Raw genomic sequence first — 21,568 nt, 5'->3', positions numbered from 1 at the left:
TCTTTCCCAAGCCAGGAGCTCAGATGACCCTGTACAAAGCACTAGGATTTGGACTAGTGCTTAGAACTCTGTTTATATGTGTTGCTATAATTTGATGAAGATGGATTTTCAGTTTGTAATAAAGTCATTTACATGAAGCTTAAGAGTTTTCATGTGTATATGCAAACAGAAGTAAGGCATTCATTGAAATGCTGTATGAGGAAACTGGTACGGAGGTCCTTCAAATACTGTAAAAGGAGTATGTATACATGGGTTACAGAGGTCACAAACCAGCCTCTGCAAAGAAGGAAATAAAGTCAACATCACACCTATATAACAACTTCACAAGGAACAGCCATATTCTGCAGAAACGTATTAGCATGTTTTTAATTTGTAATCAAATTGCAAGGTAAGAATTTCCCTCTAGGGTATAGCAGAGGAATAAAAGGATACAAACATTAGTGAATGCAGAGCAACTGCACTAATACATAACTGTCAGTTACAAGGCATCTTTACCAGAAGGCAGGATACAAAGTGTTCACATTCGGGCTGTTTAATGAGAACAAGTAATGGTTATAATCATTAGAATAATATTATTTTCCATGGGTGCTTGAATGAGTTCCCTGCAGATCCCTTGTTGGTTGCATCACCTTCCAGGAACCAGTTATAAAAATACAGGCTCTCCAGCTCCAAATGCACAGATTCTTAAAAACGGGGTATCCCAAGTCCTACCCTTCTCTAGTAATGGGACCTGCAGTCCCTAGAGAACATGACTGTGTTTGAGGAAACGTGACGAGTCGTCAATAAATCAACACAAGAAATACAGCTACAGTCAGGAAAAAGAAGCCAACAGAACAGGCCTGGCTGCTTTGTGATTAAAAAACCTGCTCTTTCTTCCTACTGACCTGTCTACTTACTCTCCCTTCCACCCAGACCCACATGATTGCTGTGATGCAAAGATACATATACATGCTCATGTTTCTTCTTCCACAGTTTCATTATGTTACAGGACCTGTAGGCACATACCTGTTGGCACAGTAAAAAGGCACCAAACAGCTTTCAGGTATAACGGAATTGACAGCAAACTGGAGAATACAAGCCACATGCACAAGAACATTAAGTTTTCAAGCTGTCAGAGGCACGGTGAAGGTCACTGTACCATACAGGGATTTCTTTCACCCTCAGACAAGCAATCAAACATGATTTCCTGAAAAATCCTTAGAAAGCTATTTCCCAAGTGTTTTGGAAACTGCTCAACAGATGAAGACTGACATTTTCAACTCCCAGACTTGCTGTCTTCATTGTATGTAAAGTCACTTCTATGAGACACCCCAGGTGTCCCAGTTATGTCACTCAAAATGAGTACGCATCTTTCAGTAAGGTGAAATCCAAATCTTAACATGGAAGATAAAGAGGTAAAGAAAACCGCTACAAGATGTAGCCAGGAGTGAGTCACTAAGGCTAAAAGATACTGAAGTGGAAGCAAGAGCAATGTTCATGTTCAGGGGGTCTGGAAAGAAACACACACTAAGACCAATCTCACTGCCCTTTCAGTTAGATAAGGTCGTTTCATCTGTGATAGGTTGTAGGAGAAAAACTGAGTTCAGCTAGCCAAAAAACACTGACAGCAACAGAAAACCCAGACTGTGCGTTACATGAGCCTGCCTGATCTGCACAGAAACAGAGGTCCTTGAGAAAAATGGAGTTTTCTATTCATTCCCAAGGAAATGATGATAGTCAGGACAAAGCTGGAAAGTGCAGCATAGGAGAAGGGCACCAGGAACAGCGTCTGCAAAGGCTGACTTAGTTTCCCATAGTTGGCATAACCACAGCAGGCTTGGTAACGGTGGCATCTTCCTCTTTCCATTGAGAAATTATAGTTTTCAGCTGTGTGTAGAACTGCACTCCCTGGAGGAGAGACACACAGATCAGATGTAGGCTTTATGAATTTTTCAGGTCTGCACTAGTGGCGTAACAAACTAGTGGTGTTCTTGCTTTATCTACAGAGGGCTGAGTGTTCCTCTGCAGGAACTGTTTCTGTTAGCCTGTTCTTTTTACCAGTTCCTCAAAGATTCTGGTTTTGTGAGAAAGCCTGCTACTTAGTTTTTGCTCCCTTCTCAGATCTCTGAAAAAAATACTTGATTTTTTTACATTGGGGGGGGGGAAGAAGGAGAAACTGGTTATTGTAATATGCATTATGGTGGCTGTGATCACCAGCTGGTCTTCAGTTTCCTGGTTCAGATGGCTTCAAAGTCTCCTTACTAATGAGGTCCGACGACCATCTCCCCATTGCCATTTATAATGTGATTTATCACAATTTAACCCAACAGAGTACTCTGATTCAGTACGTTACCTGCTTGCCATAGAAATTGGTGTCTCCTCTGAAAGAAGCACGGGAGCCGGTGAAAGAGAACATGGGCAGAGGTACTGGGATTGGAACGTTGACACCCACCTAAACCAAAGGAAAGCTGCCATATTAACCACCAGAAGTAGCAGACTGCAAAGCACTCTCCAAAATCTACCACATTTTTGTTTCCTTAAATCTGAGGCTGGGTACTGTTGGCTGAGTAGTTACTAATTAGGCATGACAGCTGGATGGCTACCCACTGTAAATGGTGAGTACTAACAGCAACAATTCTAGCTTCAACATACCTGCCCCACATCTACTAAGTGAGAATATTTCCGAGCTGTGGCTCCATTGGTGGTGAAGATTGCAGTTCCATTTCCATAGGGGTTATTGTTCACCATCTCAATGGCATCGTCCAAAGTCTCTGCTTCCAGAACCACTAAAACAGGCCCAAAGATTTCCTCCTTGTAGCAGGTCATGTGTGGCTGTCAGGACAAACAGCAGAAAAAGCAGCTTATATATATGATACAATGAACAGGATATAATAAAAATATCCTAGTAAACAGGAAATAATAAAACCACACATGCTGCTGATGCTCAGGGTATTCCTAGGATCACCCACCATACTGCATTGCCACAGGCCATCCTTCAGTCCTCCTTGCCTTTCCGCATTTCCCATGCCCTGCCATCTATCTAGCCCACTAAAGAGGGCACCACTTTTCATCTCTGGAGTGCCTTCTGCTTTCACTGCCTGCCAAACCTCACTTACAGGTCTACTCTGACCAAGGGTGATTAAGACTGGCGTTAATTTAAGATAATTTACTTCAGTTCTCCTTGACAAAGTGACTAGAACATGCTACCCTTTCCAACTCAGTGTCCAGGACTTATTATATATAATATACTGTCTGATAATTAGCAACATCTGACAAATAGAACCATCAGTTGGTAAGTACTTTAATCACTAACAGCTAATGCAGCAAAGTACAAAACATTCATTTGACAAGTAGTAAGTTTTAAGCAGCTCACAATATTAACCACTGTACAACAAAACTTAAGAATCACAAAATCTCAGTGAAACTTTTACTTTTGCATACCTAACAATATTTATGACATATCAAAGGAATACTGAAATATTTCAAATGTTTAATAAAAATAAGGCAAGAAAATTCTGTGATAGATTAAAAGCCTGAATTATATAACAGTATAAATGCAACAAAATTAAAAGAATACAAAGTACAGTAATAGAATTACCAAGATTGGTTTACTGTCATGTATTCAACTCACCAAAAAGCCCAACAAGGAATTGCATACTTAAATATTAAGGAAATCATACCAGCTAATTGTATAAACATAACAGAATGAATTTAGGTACAAAAAGTCACGTGGATGTGTACGTGGTAAAGAATATGCCTCTGTAGTGGTGTCCATCTGCTGCACACCATGCACTATATCGAGAGACTGATTCAATTAAGTTGTGAATATATTCAACAACAAAGAGATTTTGTACCACACCCTATACCATTTTTGTGAAGATTTCCTCAAACATTGAGCTTCTGTTCTGCAAGTCCTTAAATTGCAAACCGCAGTAATATATAATGAAGGAAGGAAAATCACAAGTTTGTTCATCATACTCTTCCTCAGGCATCTGCTGCTGGCCATTACTACAGACAGCACACTATGCTCGATGGACATTCAGTTTAACACAGTACAAACTGTCCGTATCTTCTTTTAATGGGCTGCACTCCATTCACATTAAGGTCATTAACCTTGTTCAGTGTATGTTGCACTACGGCAAATTCTTTTATCACCTCCACAACAGCATTACAATGAGCACTTCATTGGAACGGTGCAAGGGAAGGCTGAGCCATTTATGAGCTTTCTACCTGGTGATTATTGATTGCTGACTGATTTGGGTAACCTATTTTTCAACCGACCCTGCAATACACACTGCCAAGCACTGGTTTTGGTCACCTTACCTTGACATTGCCAAGGATCGTTGGCCCAACAAAATTGCCATTTTCATAGCCCTTCACTTTGATACTACGTCCATCCAGAAGAAGGCTGGCACCTTCTTTTACTCCTTTCTCAATCAGATGGCAAACCCGTTCCTTAGCTTGGGGACTGATTAGAGGCCCTAGATCTGCTCCAGGCTGGTCTCCTGTGAAGAGGCAGAGACGCCAAATTTTTAACCCTGACAGCTTCCGCTTCACAGGCATCATAGAGATAACTACACCGGCAGGAAAAATCTGAAAATCCTGATGTTTCTGAGATGCAGAAAATGGTTTGGGAAACTAATGAACAGGAATGATAGCCTGCAAATCTCACAGTCAACAAATAAGAGAAGTTGTAAGCATAAGCATAATTTTAGACCACAGGGAAACCAAAATTCAACAACAGATTCTTCTCAGAGAGGAAACTTTTCCCCTTTGCAGGACTTTATTGAACATAAACAAAAGTTAGTTCTCCTAGAATTAATAATAGTCCAGTTCTTCAAAAGTACTTATTTCCATTTTTCCTTTTTATTGCATGCTTGCCACAAATTGGAAGGATCTTTAAGTGAGGTTGCTGTATATAAATGGCACATTTGAGTTAAACATAGAACATAACCTCAAAGTTCCAGTTAAAACAAGACTGATCCTGTAAAGCTTATATCACAGTCATACAGCCAAGCCTTCCTACATATTCCTAACTCCAAGTCTAGGGCTGTGTTTCCCAATCCAGACAATCTGCCAGCTCCTACCCCTACACATCAAATCTATGGTGCCAATAGCTCCAAGGGACACACTGTTGTATGGCAGATACGCTGACCTAAAAAGCTACAGTTGTACAGAAATACCTTGTAAGAAATTATCATAGGCTGTACCTGCATTTACACGCAGATTTTTGGCTCTGTCCACAAGCTCTGGCAGCCATTTCTGAGCTTCTCCCACCAGAATTGCTGTAGACAGGGCCATGCAGCGTTGGCCAGCTGCTCCAAAAGCAGCTCCAACCAGCTGGTTCAATGTGTTCTCTTTATTGGCATCAGGCATCACCACGCCATGGTTCTTGGCTCCCTGAAATATAACACATACATGGTCTCCTGTTATTAACCATCCCAGTGCTGCTCTTCTCTAGCTCTCTGACAGTATCCTCATATAGCAGCTATGACTCTGCTACCAACAGGCTGGCAAGAAGGGCAGCCTCATCACTTAACTATCAGTAGCAAAGTCAGCTTCTGCTGCTGAGTGGTGCGGTCTCTCTTAACATTCACAGGAGACAGAGGCAGTCTATGTGCTGAAGTGTGCTCCATTCAGAGGCATTACCATGTTGGCCTGGACTCTCTTGCCATTCCGGGATCCTCTCTCATAGATGTACTCTCCAGCCTGATTAGATCCCACAAAGCTGATTGCTCTGATATCCGGATGGTCACAAATGAAATTCACAGCTTCAAATAGGAAATAATACATTATAACTGTGGTGCATAAATGCTTCCCTCTGTTCCCATCCCCACAGTGCTGAATCTGTGTCTCTTTCTTCTGACCAAAATTATTGCCTCTGCTTCCTACATCCGAGTTCCCCCACTGCCTGTCTGTGTACCTCTCCACCGATTTCTCAGCATGTGTACTCCTTCCTGTCCCTGTCCTCATACACCTGGCCCTCTGCCATCCCTCCACACTTTGGGCGTCGCCTGGGCGATGCTGAAGTGGAGTTACTGTTGTGTATTTGTATCCTGATGCTCTGAAGCTACTTGTGTACTGTAAAAAATACCATGTTAGGAGCTAGAATACTGGCATCCACTGCATATTCAGTGAGGCATTTGAGCACCTACAGGTCTCGGGAACTCTAGCCCTAGCCCACAAAATTCTGTCCACTGTATCTCCTGAAAGATTTGGTGCAAAATGGCAAAGAATCTCCCAGTCACCTCCCTTCACCTCCACAGAGGGGTGAAATACCTGTCCAGAACTATCTAACAGCAGCAGTATCACACTCTCCAAGTGGTACCTCCACTGAACATATACAGCCCTTACACACTCCAGTCATCTCTCAAGAAGGGCTATTATTACCTTCATGTTGTCCATGGATGATATTCAGGGTCCCATCGGGAGCACCAGCATCCTGAAACAGCTTGGCAAGGAACATGAGTGCTCCTGGTACACGCTCAGATGGTTTCATCAAGAAGGTGTTTCCACAGACCATAGCCATGGGGAACATCCAAAGAGGAATCATGGCTGGGAAATTGAATGGTGCAATTCCAGCACACACGCCCAGAGGCAGACGGTAGGTGTAAGTGTCCATGTCTTTAGTGATGGAGGGCATGGTCTCTCCCAGTATGAGGGATGTCACACTGCAAGCATGTTCAACCACCTCTGCAGCAGAAAGGGCAATATGCCACTGGATGATCTGTTAACAATTAGTCCCCAAACTCCCTTCTCACCCCTGCCTTGACCTAAGTCTTTTTCTTCCAGACTCTTTTCCCACACCTTAAAACTCATTGTGCTCCAGAAAATCCCTTTGCTAAGCACTGCGAGCCCATCGTGAATGGATTCTCTCTTGAGTGCATTATATGTCATTGCAACAGGAGCAGAGACACAACAGCCCCAGTAAAAGAAGCACAGGTATAGTAGTATTGTACCACCTGGGACTCAACCTCAGACAGCTGAGCCCAAGCAAGAAGGTCTTACCCCTTTACAGCAATTCGTAGTCACTCCTAGGAAAAGGAAGGATCTAACAACTTGGAAGTGTTTTAAGGAAACTCTGTCTAAGGGAACTTTCCAGGTTATGGTCACAATTGCCCCTTTTCTTTCAGGAGGCTATGAAAGGAGCTACATATACAGATTCCCAGAGCAATCAGTTGCTCAGGAGACCTCCTCCCTTTCTATGGATTCTCGAAGTCCCTTTTTAACAGGAGGAGCCAGCAGCTTACGGAGGCCTCGGAACACATCTCCCTCAGCATCAGCCAGGGTCTTCCCTTGCTCAAAGGTGATGAGTTTTGAAATTTCTTTCTGAAAATGGAAAACACGTTTACAAATGTTAGAAAAGTGCCTGCACATGAAACAGGATGCAGTTTAATAGATGAATATCACAATGAACAGACTGAGCAGAATCTGGAAAAGCCTATGCTGACTGATTTGCTCCTTTTTAGACAAGAAACTAATACACCACGCAGGTGACATTTTAGAAAAAATAACTGTGGGTTCAGCTTGTACTCTACAGCTTTCAGGTGTCACACCACAAACAAAACAAAACAGCAATCACGGAGATCCAAACACATGGTAACATACTTTTTGCACTTGTCTTTTTCAATAGGCACATTCTCCATCAAGGGTGAAAGTTCCTCTTGTGGTCTTTTGGTAAAGAGACAAATGCAGAACAATATTCCCTAAGAAGCACTGCCTCCCTGTCCCCATTTGATGGAGAAAGCTTTGCTGCACCTCTCAATGACAGTGTCTCAGGTGGCTCCTCAATCATGGCAATGCCTCATCAAGAACTCTGTAAACCCCAAGTCTCTCACTTTAATTCCTACAGTCAACTGCAACAGCCATCACACACAGCCGCGGTGTCTCACCAGATTGTCTTTGATGAGTTGTTGATAACGCAGGAAAATTTGCTGGCGACTCAAAACAGAAGTTTCTGACCAGTTCCAAAAAGCCTTCTTGCAAGAAGCCACAGCTGCTTCCATCTCACTGGCTGTAGCTTTTGGTACACGGCCAACCACTTCATTTGTGGCCTGAAGGAAAAAAAAAAATACACCCCTGCATCAAAACTCAACTTCTTCCACCTAACCCCGCCACCCATTCAATGGTCCTTCCACACCACACACCTAATATCCCTCTTCTGCAAGGAGCTGTATTTCTGAGGGGAGAGCACAAAAGAAACTCCTTCCTTGGTGCACACAAAAGGCCTGGGCTACAACTGGAATAGTTCTGAAAACCTGCAATCTACACATCTCAAATGAAGCATCCAGAAAACTACAAAAGCAGTGCTGATTTCCAACTTGAAGTGATTTGTCTACCTTGAAGCTTCTAGAGAGTATAAGGCAAAGGTTTCTGTGGACTGTGGTCTTTTCCCTCTGCATCCTCTCAGCTCATCTGCTGTCCTTGCGCATTACAGGAGGCAAGGTTCCTTTGGAAAAAGCAGTACATGACTGTGCAATTGGCACTGAAGTTAGTTTACCTAGACCAGTAGGCCAAAGTAAGATTGTTTTACAAGCAACCTTAGTTCTGCAGTATTTTACCTTTAAAAACTTGTACTTGCAGCTTAACCTCCTTCTAATGCACTCTTAAAAATTACGCCTGCTCTGACATGACAAAAACATCAGGTACATCACTAAGAGAGAAACTACCCAAAACAAGAGAAGAAAATTAAACATGAACATTGGTTGCCACATAGAGACCAAATGAGCTTCATAAACATGGCCCACTGTTCTGATCACTTCCACAAAGCGTATCAAAGTGGAATTTTACAGAGAAAAGTTTTTAGAAACTGCTGTGCAAGTGCTTACTATCAGGAGGGTCAGAATTCTGAGCACGATGTCATTTCCATTCATCTTTGGTGGAGGACTCAGACGAGTACAAGTGCTACTAATCTAAGATTATTTTGCACTGCATAGCGTCCAACCTCTAAATCCACTGTGAATATTATGGCTTATTATAGATAGAAGCTCTCTGAAACAACAGGAGCTTCAGAGCTGTCAGGAATTTTTACCTTGGTCTGAGTGAAATCTGTTTCTATCAGGACTTCACATTCAGCTGGCATCAAATCACACCTGGTTGATTTCAATACAGGGTGAAAGAAACCCTTCAGAAATTTGACATACTGATCACAGAGCCTTTCTATGAGCAAAAAAAAAATGTAAGCAGAGTTTAAGCTACCTTTTCAGGAGATCAGGGTTTTACTACACAGGGGAGATAAAGGAGGTCATTGCTTTCCTAAGACTGACATTTCACGCAAAAAGGAAATTGAAAAGCAATTACACAGTGCTAAATCCATCTTAAGCTCCAAGTTTAAGCCTTTCTCAGGAAATGCATGTACTTTCCCTTCTGCCAAATGCTTGAACAGAGGTGCAGACCTGTGTTGCACAGCGATCACTAATATATAAATTAAGACCATATCACTTACCGGGTTGTGGATATCAATCCATTCAGTAGTTTTGGACTCAACAAACTTCCCATCAATGAAGAGTTTGGTAGTTGGCTGTGGAGGACAAAACACTGGACGGTGAGTGATCTTTATCCAAAGGTGCCTAGATACCAGTGTGCCTTATTACATGCAAATCTTCACCATTTACCACTATGCTGCCCACTGAAGAGTCTAGATCCAGTATTTAGAGGAAGACCCTGCTAAATGCTCAAGCTGAAATTTTTCACGCTCTCTGCCCCATTTTTCTCTTGCTTCACACTAAAGTGGCCAAAATTATTTCTAAAAGCAGTTATACAAAAAATAAGTTGCTATACTTATATTCATAACTATTTCAATCTACTTAATCACCCAGTGTTTACTAAGTTAGAAAACTTAAAACCAGCAATTCATAAATGTTCAGAACAAACAGTTAATAATTCACCTTGTGACAATTCCATGTACCCAGTGCACACTGTACTACGTGCTTTCTTCCCATCAAGCCACTAAGTCTGTCTCTCCAGCTCACTGCTGCGGGCATAAAATTGGACTTTCCCCACTCCCCACTTGATCCTGCAACTAAGAGCAAGGAACCTGCATCTGCCGAGTTCAGTGACTGTCCTGGCAGGCAGCACAGAAAACGCTTTCCAACTCAGATGCAGAGGAGAGAAAAGGAAAATTCAGGATAAGGAGTGTTCAGGTGAACAGAGGGCAGAAGGAAAAGTGAGGTAGAAGCTGTAACTAGCACTGGATAGGCAATAGAACTGTACCAGGCAGGAAAACAGATTGAGACTGTATAAATTAAGAAGCCAGAAACTAGGAGTTGATATTGGGAGGTAAGGAGAGAACTAGGAGAGAGCAAGAACCAGTTAATCATGTCACAAACCAGTGGCTTGGGGAGAACAGATAAAAGGAAGGGGAAATGGATCTGCTGTGTAAAGAATAGAAATGGGACACATTCACAGAATGGGATATAACCCCAAATATATCAGGAAACTCTGTGAAGAAATTAGGATGTAGAATTATGAGAGCAAGATGAGGACTGTGATGCTATCCAAGGTATAATGAAGTGAAAGATCAGAGGAAGAATCAGGAATATAAATGGTGTTGCCTGGATAAGTGATGATAATTGAAAGTGGAAGAGAGTCAAAAAAGTGAATAGCAATGAGAGCTGGGAGATGAAAAAACTAGGATAGGAAGTGTAAACTAAGTGTTAATGAATAAGCAAGACCTAGTGATTTGGGAGGTAACACCTGATGTGAATAAAGAGTAAAAAGTTGCAGATGATTACATAGCTGGAATTACCCTTGGGAAAGAGAGACAGAAGTCTGTGCTTATGAAAACACAATACCCTCCAGAACCTGCAAGAAAGCGCAGGAAAGCGAGTCCCTTGACCGAGTATCCTGACAGAAAAGGCCTTCTAGTGCTGGTCTAAAGAATTACAAAGTCCTACCACTATCAGTCACTCTGTTAACCCAAGTGCCAGTTATCTGCAGCGGACCTACAAGCTCCAGTGCTCTATAACCCACGTTGACTTTAGTGCAATGGAATTTATGGGGTTTTTTTTCAAAGTGCTTAAAAGGGATATCTAGAAAACCACACATACAACGAAAAAATATTTTAAGCAAGTCATGAAATGCTGAATTAAGATCGATTACTCTTTTTCCATAAGATTAACCCTGTTTTTTTCTGCAGAGAAAGAGGCTGCTGCAGGAAAGCAGTCTATTTGGAGATTGATGATTTAGCTGTTCAGGACTTGGAGAGTGTACAGCCATGAATACTAGAAGAAAAAAGGCACTGTAACAGTTCAAGCTGATCGATATTACCCAAAGGAAATCAGATCCTCTCTCTGCCACAAACAGATGATATGAGGTCAGTCCACACAGCTTGAAAACAATCTTTTTTTCACACATTAGCATTCGTCATAAATACCATATTAATTTTGCTCATCTTATTGAAGAGCTATTAAAAGAAATCGAAAGATCAGGGGAAAAAACGGGCTGGTGTAGCCGTAGCGCTGGAGAAAACAGCTCGGGACGCGATTAACTGAACACACGCGTCGCCCTCGGGCGCACCCGCCGAGCCAGGGCAGACCCACAAACCTGACGCTGACCTTTCCTTCCTTCCTTTCCCCCCGCGGAGCACGGCGGCCCCCGGCACTCCCAAGTGTTTGCTCCAGAAATACCACCGCGGAGCCACGGGGAGGGGAGGGGAGGGGAGGGGAGCCGGGCGGGCAGAAACGACCCGACAAGAGGAGACCCGAGGGCAACCTTCGGCCGGTTGCAGAGGGCGGCGGCGGCGCCCGGGGCCCCCCCGGCCCGCGGCCTCCCCCCAGCCCGGGGCTCCCCCGCGCACCCCCCGCCCGCCGGTCCCGCTCCGCGGGACGGCCACTCACCACCGAGGACGAGGAGAAGGAGGCGGCGGCTGAGGCGATCCGGGAGGCAGGGGCAATCCGAGGCAGCTGGACGGGAGGGGAAGCACAGACCAGCCCAGTTCCTCAGGGCTCTCGACCGCCCCCACCCCGCGCCACGGGCCCGGCGGGCACCGAACCTCCCCGCCCGTCACCGCCGGGGCGCCGTCAGCTACCCCCTGCCCGGCACCGCCTCACCCGCGGGACCTCGGTGAGCCGCGACCCCCCCGCCCCCGCGGCCTCCGCCCCCCCGCCCTGAGGGAGCCGCCGCGGCGCCGGGCCCGCCGCCTCACCCTCAGCACCGCGCGCCGCCGCCCGCCCCAGGCGCCGCGCGCCACCGCCGCCGCCATGCCCGCCCCAGGGTCGCTGCAGCCACGGCCCCCGGCGGCGCCCCTCGCCCCGCCCCCGCCCGCCCGGGGCCCCGCCCCCGCGCGCTCATTGGCCTCCCGCTCACCAGCCCCGCGGCTCCGCTCCCCCCTCCGGCGGGGGCCTCGCGGCCCGCAACCAATCGCCGTCAGCAAAGCCCTCCCCCGCCCCCTCCCGCGCCGGGCCGTGGATTGGCCGCCAGAGCTCAGCCGCCCACCGAGCGTCAGAGCCCGGATTGGCCGAGCGGCGCCCGGCGGCGACGCCTCCTGGCGGTGGCGTCGAGAGCGACGCGTGGGGGTCGTGGGCGGGCGGGGGGTTTGTCCCTCCTCTGCCGCGTGGGCGCGGCCGCGAGGGTGGGATCACGTGCTGAGGCGGGGGGGTCGCGTGTCCCGCGAGCGGCGGCGGCGTGTCACGTGAGGCGGGCGCGATGGCGGCTCCCGCGGACGGTAAGGCGCCGGTAGGCCGCGCCGCTCCCGCTGCCGGTCCCGCTGCCGCCGGCGGGGCCTGGGCCGGGCCTCACACCCCGTCTCTGTTGCAGGCGCCGACCTGGAGGCCTCGCTGCTGAGCTTCGAGAAGCTGGACCGCGCCTCGCCGGACCTGTGGCCCGAGCAGCGTAAGCGCGGCGGGGCCGCGGCCGCTCTGACGGGGGCGGGGGGGGGGAGGCAGCTGCGCAGGCTGGGCCCGCAGGGGCTGGGCCAGGCCGGGGCGGGGGCTGAGTGCTGCCACCCGAGGCCCTCACCCCCCTCACCGTTCGTTTTCTCTCCCCAGTGCCCGGCGTCGCCGAGTTCGCCGCCTCCTTCAAAAGCGTGAGTGAGCGCCGCTGGGCCCCGGCCTCCCCCTGCCCCGGGTGGCAGGGCTGCCCTCGCCTCTTGTGGGCTTTACGTCTCTGCTCTGTAAAACCTATCTCAGTTATAACGTCTGTATATGCTAGCATGATCCTTTCGGGTTTAGCGTGTCTCTTACATATATATGTATCTCATACCTGCTGCAACTTAATGTGGGAGTTACACCTTGGAAGAAATAAATTTTAATCTGTAGGAAATTCCGCTTTTCATCCTGATTTTGGCTTGTGGGTGGGAGCATGTTGTTTTTAACTCAAAAAGTCCAGGGAAAGCTAGAAAACAAGTCTAAACATAAGAACACCTCTACAGAGCACCTGTAACTCTCATATTTTTGCTGTCAGTGTAATGCTATTTGTAGTTTTCAATATGAGATCACACTTCTTTATCTAATTCTAAAAATACACTTGTCTCTGTATGAACATTTGGTTTTTTCAAAACAGCCTATTACAAGTTCTCCTCCCAAGTGGATGGCTGAATTAGAAAATGATGATATCGATATGTTAAAGGGTGAGTATGGACATTGTGGGTGGGAAGTTTAGTTGCCAATGCAGGTGGGAATTTAGTACTCACTTAAGAGGTTTAAAACACTTCCTCTTTAAACGTCTTGAAGGTGGCCGTGCGGCCTCAGATCTTTAGCCCTCACATTTGCAGAATCTCCAGCTCAGGAGTCTCTTTATCTTGCTAATTTTACACATTTTTCATTAATCCAGTTATCTCCAAGAGAATATTCAAATATCAGTGGCTGGTTGATTTTATGAGACAAGTATGCAAGAATTAGTTGAGGCAGTGTAACCTTACGTATAGTTCAGTTACCTCACTTACCCCTCTCTTGACTGTCGTGGTTTAACCTGGCTGGCAACCAAGCACCATGCAGCTGCTCGCTTAGTCCCCCCCCACCCAGAGGGATGGGGAGGAGAATCGAAAAGGAATATAAAACTTGAGGGTTGAGATAAGAACAATTTAATAATTCAAACAGAATAAAAATGAAAGAACAATAATAACAATAATGACAGTAAAGGTTATAATGAAAGGGTGGGGGAAAAGGATAATAAATGATGTACAATACAACTGCTCATTTTGAGCATAAGTGCAGTGGGTGTCTCCTGTGTTTTGAGAAGTAGCATGAATTTTTTGGTGGCCCTCAGCTGGTCAAACTTGGTGAGCAGCTAGACATATTGATTGACTTGTTCAGAGACTCTCTATGCATGCCTGTTCACTCATACATCCAAGATCACTAATTGAATGTTAAGGCTGTACGATCAAGTTACAGGAGGGCTAGCTAACATGTATAATTGCTGCATGTTACAACGAGTAGTTTGCAGTAAACATCCTTGAGCATGCTCTGCCTCTCATGTGAATTCCAGATAAACTGTTACAAAGTGAAAGTGAGACAAATTGACTTGCTACAAGAAATGTGCTTAAACGCGCATTATTCATGTATAGCAAGTCCATTCCTTTGCATACTCTTTTGTTCACATAGCAATGTGAACTTACAAGAGGTTACAAAATATGGGGCAAGTTGCTCATTGCAGTGGTGGCGGATGACAGTATGGACCAGGTCTGTGGCTGTCTGTTTTAGTAGAGAACACTGGTCTTCTCTTGGTATGTTAAAATTGGGGGTGGCGTCAGTTTGAATTTCAAACATCAAAATAGATCTTGTCAGAAGTATGACTTGAAAGTGCTCTGTGAAGTAGTAAACAGGTAAGCAGTCACTAGAGGGCTGTAGACAGTGTTAAAATTGACACTTTTTCTTTCTTAGAGTTGGGGAGCCTCACTACAGCTAATCTGATGGAAAAAGTTCGTGGTCTGCAGAATCTGGCTTATCAGCTGGGACTGGATGAATGTGAGTGCTGTACATAGATGTAACTGACTGCATTGCAAATCTTCACACTAAAGCGTGTGAACATAGTACATTTGTAGCTGGAAAAGTGTGTTGGTAGATTTGGCAAGTGTCTGACAGTCACAGTTAGTGACCTTCCAAAACCTGATGAGAGAGCAAGCTTACATCTCCAATTTACAGCTTACCTGCGTGGGGGAAGTATCTTAGCAGAAATAACGAGTGGTCATACGTCAGACTGGTGTTGCCTAATGGCACATAGACTTCTGTTCCTGGCTTAACGTTGCCTTAGATAAATCAGGTCACTTTGCTTAATTTCCCACTCAGACGCTAAATCTATTTCTCAGAATACTTGCGGCAGTACTTCAGCTGAACTTCATGCCCCTGCAGTGAAACTCTCACTTGTATATAGGATTGTCCTGTCACTTAGTGTTCATACTGTTTTCTGCTTATGTAGCTGTTATTTTTTCCATACTCAGTTGTGGCAGAAGGTGAGTACTAAACTTGACCTTCATCCCACTTAAAAACAGCCAGTTTTTATCAGTTTTCTTTGAAGAAGGAGCTGCTTTAATCATGGGATTTAGGACTCTGTTAACAGGTTGATCCAGCTTTGAGGATTTCAAGAGTATTCTGTTTCTTTTAAATGCTACCTGTACATACTGATGTGTAACTTTTCCTGCTTAATTTTGCTCTAGCATAGACCTTAGTTGCAGTTGCTCTTGGGCTGCACAAAGCACCAGAAGTTTTAAAACTTACAGGTCTTCCACCTTCTTTTCGGTGGATAAAGAAAAGCAGTAATAGACCTTTACAATCTTCCTGACTGTAAACCTAGGATATCCTAATGCTTTCTTTGTTAACAGATTGTTAAGCCTCTTTAATTTTACTAAATTTAGCAAAGTAGAAGTTAAAAGTATAACAATGTAAAACTGTGTCAAATACAAAGATTGGCTGATGACTGGCTTTGTCAGTTAAGTTGTAGGCTTAAATGCCAGACAGCTTTGTCCTGCTAAGTGGGAGTTCGAGCAGAGCCTGAGTTACATTAAAGCTAACAAAATGGTCGTTTGCTTAGCAATATTTGTTGCCTACATTTCTGTTTATTTTTACTGAGAACAAATAAATAGGGAAAGAAGACAAAGTGAGCGAACAATGAAATAATCTGAGGTCCAACGGTTACAACCTTTAGTCTATAGTAACAGAAACCTTGAGTTTTCAAGCTTTATGAAAGCTCTCCATGTTTGTAACTTCTTGTTGCTGAAGTGCATTTTCCTTTAAGCAGTAATACATTGAATGCTTTGTCTGTCATAATATAAATTTATCTTAGGAAAATTTTCACAGAAAATTAGGTGCGGAGTTTGAACAGAGCTTCTGAGGACTGTTTTTCCTAATACGGTCTTTAAGTTCTTTTCTTTTACAGACTTAGGTAAGTGAGAGAACAAGAAGAAAAACCCAAAAGATCTGTTCATTAAAGTTAAGGGAAGCTGTGATTTTAGTCCAGAGGTATTGGATTTGATTATGTCTTTGTGTATAGAAATTTAATAAGTCCCCTTTTGACTCGGCTGTTAATTGAAGTCATGATTATGGCGCTGCTGCCCGTCCCCTTCAGGTGGCAGCATGAGGCTTCCCGCAGCAGCCTTGCTGCTTCATAATGAAACCATACCGGTTCAGTCATGCTCTGAAGTTCTTCCTGAGATTGTTTTTGGTGACATAGTTCCTGTTCTGAACGTGCACTGTCTTTTTTAACAGTATTTCCAAACGTTTCAATACGTTTCAAACTGTATTGAGAGTGAGAAACAATTCTGCCTCATTGTGTTAGCAACTTTTCCTTCCAGCTCTCCTCTTCTACATCCTGTCTCAAATCCTTTATATTTTCAAAGACTTCTGTTTTCATCTAGGTTACTGATGAAATGCTGTGCAGGACCAGAGTGATTCCTGGGCGCTCCATGGCAAAATGTATCTATCGAGTGACTTTGTAATTTTGGTGCGAGTCTGTTACTGAACCACGTCACAGCACGCTTCATGTTAATTTTGCATTAGAATTCATTAGGCAAAGTGACGTGTGGGACTGGGTACCTTTTGAAAAGTTTTTTCATCAAAGTACTATTTCAACACTGCAGCTGAAATCTAAGCAATGGATTTGATATGATGTAGTTTGATAAATTAATATACTGAATTCAGGCCCTGTTCCTTAAATTCATGTGAACTGTCTTACTATTTTCTCTATATAAGCAGGCCCTTGACAAACTTGGAACAAATGTGTTGAATGCTCTGTCCATCTTTGCTGCTTTCATCTAGGAATGGTTGAATACTATTACCTGGATTCCACATTCTTATTGTATATAATTCCTGAAGTCCCTAACTTTTTGGCCATGGATTTCTCAGTTCCTGTTCTAGTTGCTTGCTTCTCACAGATTTATGTTCTTTACAACTGACTTCTCCCCTCTTTTTCCCATAGGGTTATCTTTACTTTCTATAACCCTGGCTATTTTGTTGAACATCCCATGGCTTCTGTGAATTAAATTAAATTGTTAACATATAACTTAGATTTTCTTTCCAGCTTGTTTGACACCTGGTTTGATTTACAGTTGTCCTCCACTTTTAAAAATAGCCAGTTTTAGGGTCGCTGCTATTTTACTGGTCTGCACTTTTGAGCATTATATTCCTGTGTGATTTAAATAATTGTATCTTAGTACAGAGTTCTGTGAAAGTGTTTCTTTATCAGGTGAAACTGGATAGACTTGCAGTGCTTGGATTGTAACAATAAGTTCAAAAAACAGTGAACTAGAAACTTCAGAGGTGACTTTTACTGCTAAAAGTCTGAGATTCCAGCCTGAATGACATTCACTGTATAATGCTAACAGAGCTGGTATTTTATATGGGCATCTGAGGAGTCAGGCTTCTTACCCTCTGTTACGATTTTTGTGCAGTATAGCACATACCTGTTTAGACTGCAGTAGCATTATCTGGTAACACATCAGCCTGAGAACGTGGGATGATAATATCAAAGGAGGCCTTTGACAACTGAAGTGGTTAATGCCATTTTTGATAATGCCAGTTCCCTCCTCCCTGCCTGAGGGTTCAGTCACTTCTTTCTGAATAAGGTAACTGTCGAGCTGTCCAGCCATGTGTCCAATTCTTCTAGCTTCAGTAGTACCTAATACATTTAGTGTCTATTCAGACAAAATAAATTGCATATTTTTGGTGTTGTTTTACCTTTGCAGTTTAAGAAGGCTTCTGTTTGGTGGATATTTTGCAACTTTGTTATTTCTATTTTTTTTTTTTAACTAAATGGATAATGCTTTTTAGAAAATATATTTCTGACTGGTGGCTGTATGGTCTCCTGTACTTCCACTTCCCTTTTACTAAGGTGCAGGCCATTAAACTGCCAATAAAAGATGGGGTAGATCACATAAATCAGCATTTCTTATTTGCACCTTTTAATTTGCTGATGACTTTGAACACCTTTGTTGTGGATCAAAAAGCATCTCCAAGGTGATCGTGGGGACTCTCTTCTTCAGCTGTCATCCTAGCATGCTAGTAGGTGGGTTCTTGCTCACTCATGTCTGTTCCTTGCAGAATATTCTTCCGCTCCTTAGCACAGAATTCATCTCAGGGATAGCCTTCCCTGAATGAAGCAGGATTTTTGTAGCATGAGCCAATGATTTAATTTTTAGTTTTTTATTTTTACTCTCCTCTTAAAGGATAGGCTATCTTAGATCTCCGGTTTGTGTATTTATTCTTTGCTACAGGGTGGTTCTGGAGTTCTCCAGCAGCTTCCATGCTCAGGACCTCATATCGATAATAATAACAATAATCATAGTAAAATCTTTTAAAAATAAATTGTTTTCAACATCTCTTCCGAGGTCTCAGCTTGTGTTTCCTTGCCTCCTTTTTAAGCTATGCAAAATTCTACCTTGCCCTCTTGCTTGTTACTGCTTTTCTCTTTGCTTTAGTGCTCTTGGAAGAGCTTCTATTTTCCTTCTGTTAAAGAGTTATTTTATTGGTTAAAATACATCAAAACCATGTTTAGTATTAAAATCCTTCCTTGTGTGGATTTTTTTGTCCCTGTTAATGTGGGTGGGTATTGTAAGGGTGGGAGAAGAGACGGGGCTCAATGAACACACCTACTTTTGGTTCATGTAGTTAGAGTGACTTTGGGAGGTGTAGTATCACTGCTGAATGTGAGCTACAGCCAGTGAGTGTTATCTCTGCTGTTGGCAGAAGTCTAGAAAAAGAAAAGGTGTAGGCATATTGCCTTGTTATGGGCTCTTTCACTCCCCATGTCCCTCCAGCTTTGCCTGGAGCAGGGTAGTAAGCACTGCAGAATGAGAAGACCCCAGCTGATGTGGCAAGCAGGTGGGAGGTAGTTGTTACCTGGGAACCCAGTCACAGATCCTGACTCAATGTTTGTGGCCCACAAAGCAGCAAGTTTCAAAACAGTTTGTGTAAATAACTGCAAATCTAGATACCCAGCTCAGTTTTTCCACTTCTATGACCCATTCACAGCAACTGAGTCAAAGTTGACTTTAGGAGATTGTTAAACTCTTGGTTTCATGAGCTAACAGCTCTGGGAAGTGCATACGTTGCTAGTAAGCAAACTTAACTTGGTGTTAAGAGGTTTTTATTATTATTGACTGCGGTTACTTTTAAAGATCTGCTGTGTCATCCCTTTGAGCATACATAGACAGAGAGGTGTATCTGAACTACAGAGAAAAATACATTTTCTTAAAAAAAAAAACAACTGTTTTTTTCCTAAACTTTGGAACAAACCTATGTGTAAAAGTAACAGATGGGTAGGATGGGGAAGCAGGTAAAGCACCATGTCACCGAAGGAATATGGTTGTCCAGGGACTTTCTAAAGGCCTTGCTGTCACCTCCCTGTGAATCTCTGTTATTATTCAGATAACGCCTGCTATGACCTGCTATGCTGGTTCAGAAGTCCTAAAATGTGTATGGGTGTGTTTATATCTGGTATCACAACCATACTTACAAACTCTCTGGCATCAGTGAGATTTTATCTGGCTGCTAAGTTATCACATTATAGCTTTGATGATATCACTAGTGCAAGACCTCCTGAAAAGCCTGGTCTTTTTAAGCACATATGTTTGTGGAGATGATGGGACTTTTGTGCAGTATCTGCCTTAAATGTTAGAAAATTTGGGATAACTGACCCCATATCCGTGAATACCATTTGTAATTTCCTTGTCAGTGACTTCTGTTAGTCTGCTCTCTTATGTTGAAGTGAATTTTTATTTGGAGTTGAAGCTGTTTTGTGCTTTTCCTCCTGTAAAATTAGGATCGTAAGAATGGCTGTTATCCAGCGTCAAATCCTCACGCTCAAGAGCAACGCGACAGTTACTGAACATGCTCAACCAAGTCTCCCTATTTATAGCCTCCCATAGTTTTGTGTGCCCTGGCTTTCACTGGACTCTAGCCTTCGCTTCTGTTTTCTTTGTGATGCTGATTTGTTTTCCTTATGTTTTCAAGCAAATTAAATACTAAGGGTACAGTGAAAGAGCTATTTGATGCTAGCTATCAAGGGCCCAAGAATTAGACCTGGATGATCTGGGAGGTGTCAGGTGAGCAGCAAAAAGTTGCCCATCTTTTAGCAGCACAGACTGATAAAGGAAAAGTCAGTCAGGGTTTAGTCCATCAGTGATAATTTTTGTTAATAGGAAGAATGAGTAAATGACTAGGAGTTTTTAGCCTGGAGAGAGACAACTGGTGCAGTATGTGAAAAAGATCTGTAAAACTGATTAATGCAGAGTGGCTCTTCGCTGTTTCTCATAGTACAGGAGTCAGGACAGACATGGGGAGATACTTGCACTGTGCATTAAATTCTGAACTCATCGCCACTGGAGGTTGTGGGCATGGAGTTTATCTCGCTTAATAAATGAGATAAATTATTGGAAGATAAATCCATCAAGAGTGTCCAACTACAGAAAAGTCACCAGTGGTTTGGAAATCTTGGAGATGCAGAAAACTGGGAAAGATTACGAGGCAGGTACAGCTGTGTGCTTCCCTGCTCTTGTCCTTTCCTATATGCGTTTGCCATCGGCATGTCAAAGTGGTGGACCTTTTGTTTGACAGTGGCTTTTTTTTGTTTGTTTATTTATTTTAGTAAAAGGCTATACTGCATGGTAGTTAAGCAAACTGCTACCAGAAATCACTGAGGTGTCCCTGTAATGGAGAGACCCTTCCAGAGACAGCAGGAGACAGATAGGTGCGTGAATGAGGAACAGCTACCTTGCTCCCAAGTTAAGCTGTCCTTGGTTGTGAATTGTAGTCCTCTGCAGCCTCAGCAGCCTCTGAAATTTCTGGAAAATCATAAAGGAGTCCTTCTGAACTCCAACCTATTTACAGATTGCCATTCTTTCTCAGATTGGTAGTCTTTGGTTTTTCATTTCTCTCTATGCTGTCTATCGTGATCTCTTGCCTGCAAGTTCAGCTTTTTGTAGGTTCGGAGGGGCAGAGCAGTTCATCTTTTTCCTTAAGCAGGATTTAACTGTAGCATATTTTGAAAAACACATACTAGTTCTGCCTATGATCCTTGCAGGCTACTCTTGACATGGATAATTTCAAAGCTAGGCTATCTCTTCCCTACATGGTAGAATGTGAACTCACTCATTGGGTGGTTGGTTTTTTTTTAATTTTTTTGCCTTCCTTTTTTGATGCTGATTGTAGGCAGGTTATGT

At 43.7% G+C, this 21,568-nt stretch overlaps 2 protein-coding genes across 10 annotated transcripts in view; one reads left to right on the top strand and one right to left on the bottom strand.

The window, feature by feature from the left end:
- Positions 1-339: 339 nt before the first annotated feature.
- ALDH6A1 (aldehyde dehydrogenase 6 family member A1) lies at positions 340-12,258 on the bottom strand. Of its 2 annotated transcripts, XM_080395309.1 has the most exons (13): positions 12,125-12,199; positions 11,817-11,882; positions 9,425-9,499; positions 9,011-9,071; positions 7,872-8,033; positions 7,230-7,308; positions 6,370-6,672; positions 5,629-5,750; positions 5,190-5,379; positions 4,303-4,484; positions 2,632-2,811; positions 2,333-2,431; positions 340-1,887 (listed from the first exon to the last, which is right to left on the bottom strand). In XM_080395309.1, the coding sequence occupies exons 3-13, from the start codon at positions 9,475-9,477 to the stop codon at positions 1,783-1,785; spliced, it is 1,536 nt and encodes a 511-aa protein (XP_080251435.1). In that variant the 5' UTR covers positions 9,478-9,499; positions 11,817-11,882; positions 12,125-12,199; the 3' UTR covers positions 340-1,782. The 2 variants fall into 2 exon arrangements, with proteins under 2 accessions (XP_080251435.1, XP_080251434.1); XM_080395308.1 differs by lacking the exon at positions 9,011-9,071 and having other exon boundaries at positions 12,125-12,258.
- An 88-nt stretch (positions 12,259-12,346) lies between these two features.
- The window catches only part of LIN52 (lin-52 DREAM MuvB core complex component), a 57,027-nt gene continuing 47,805 nt past the window's right edge, over positions 12,347-21,568 (top strand). For 6 of the 8 annotated variants that reach the window (XM_080395330.1, XM_080395331.1, XM_080395329.1 and 3 more), the window contains exons 1-5: positions 12,347-12,643; positions 12,736-12,810; positions 12,966-13,003; positions 13,480-13,546; positions 14,799-14,882. In XM_080395330.1, coding sequence (XP_080251456.1) covers positions 12,625-12,643; positions 12,736-12,810; positions 12,966-13,003; positions 13,480-13,546; positions 14,799-14,882 — 283 coding nt within the window. In that variant the 5' untranslated portion in view covers positions 12,347-12,624. Of the gene's footprint in view, positions 12,644-12,735; positions 12,811-12,965; positions 13,004-13,479; positions 13,547-14,798; positions 14,883-16,768; positions 20,635-21,568 lie in introns of those variants that run through there. The other 2 variants (XM_080395333.1, XM_080395332.1) reach the window with 2 other exon arrangements.

This window comes from Falco punctatus (genome assembly GCF_963210335.1).
Source record: "Falco punctatus genome assembly, chromosome: 7".
Taxonomy (NCBI): Eukaryota; Metazoa; Chordata; class Aves; order Falconiformes; family Falconidae; genus Falco; species Falco punctatus.
This window is presented reverse-complemented; position numbering and strand designations above follow the sequence as displayed.

Coding starts and splice junctions, on each gene's coding strand:
- ALDH6A1 (XM_080395308.1), bottom strand. CDS start 12,181: ATGGCGGCGGCGGTGGCGCGCGGCGCCTGGGGCGGGCGGCGGCGCGCG. Junction 5,751..6,369: donor CATCCATGGACAACATGAAG/GTAATAATAGCC, acceptor TCCTATTTGAAG/CTGTGAATTTCATTTGTGAC. Junction 2,812..4,302: donor CGATCCTTGGCAATGTCAAG/GTAAGGTGACCA, acceptor TTGTCCTGACAG/CCACACATGACCTGCTACAA.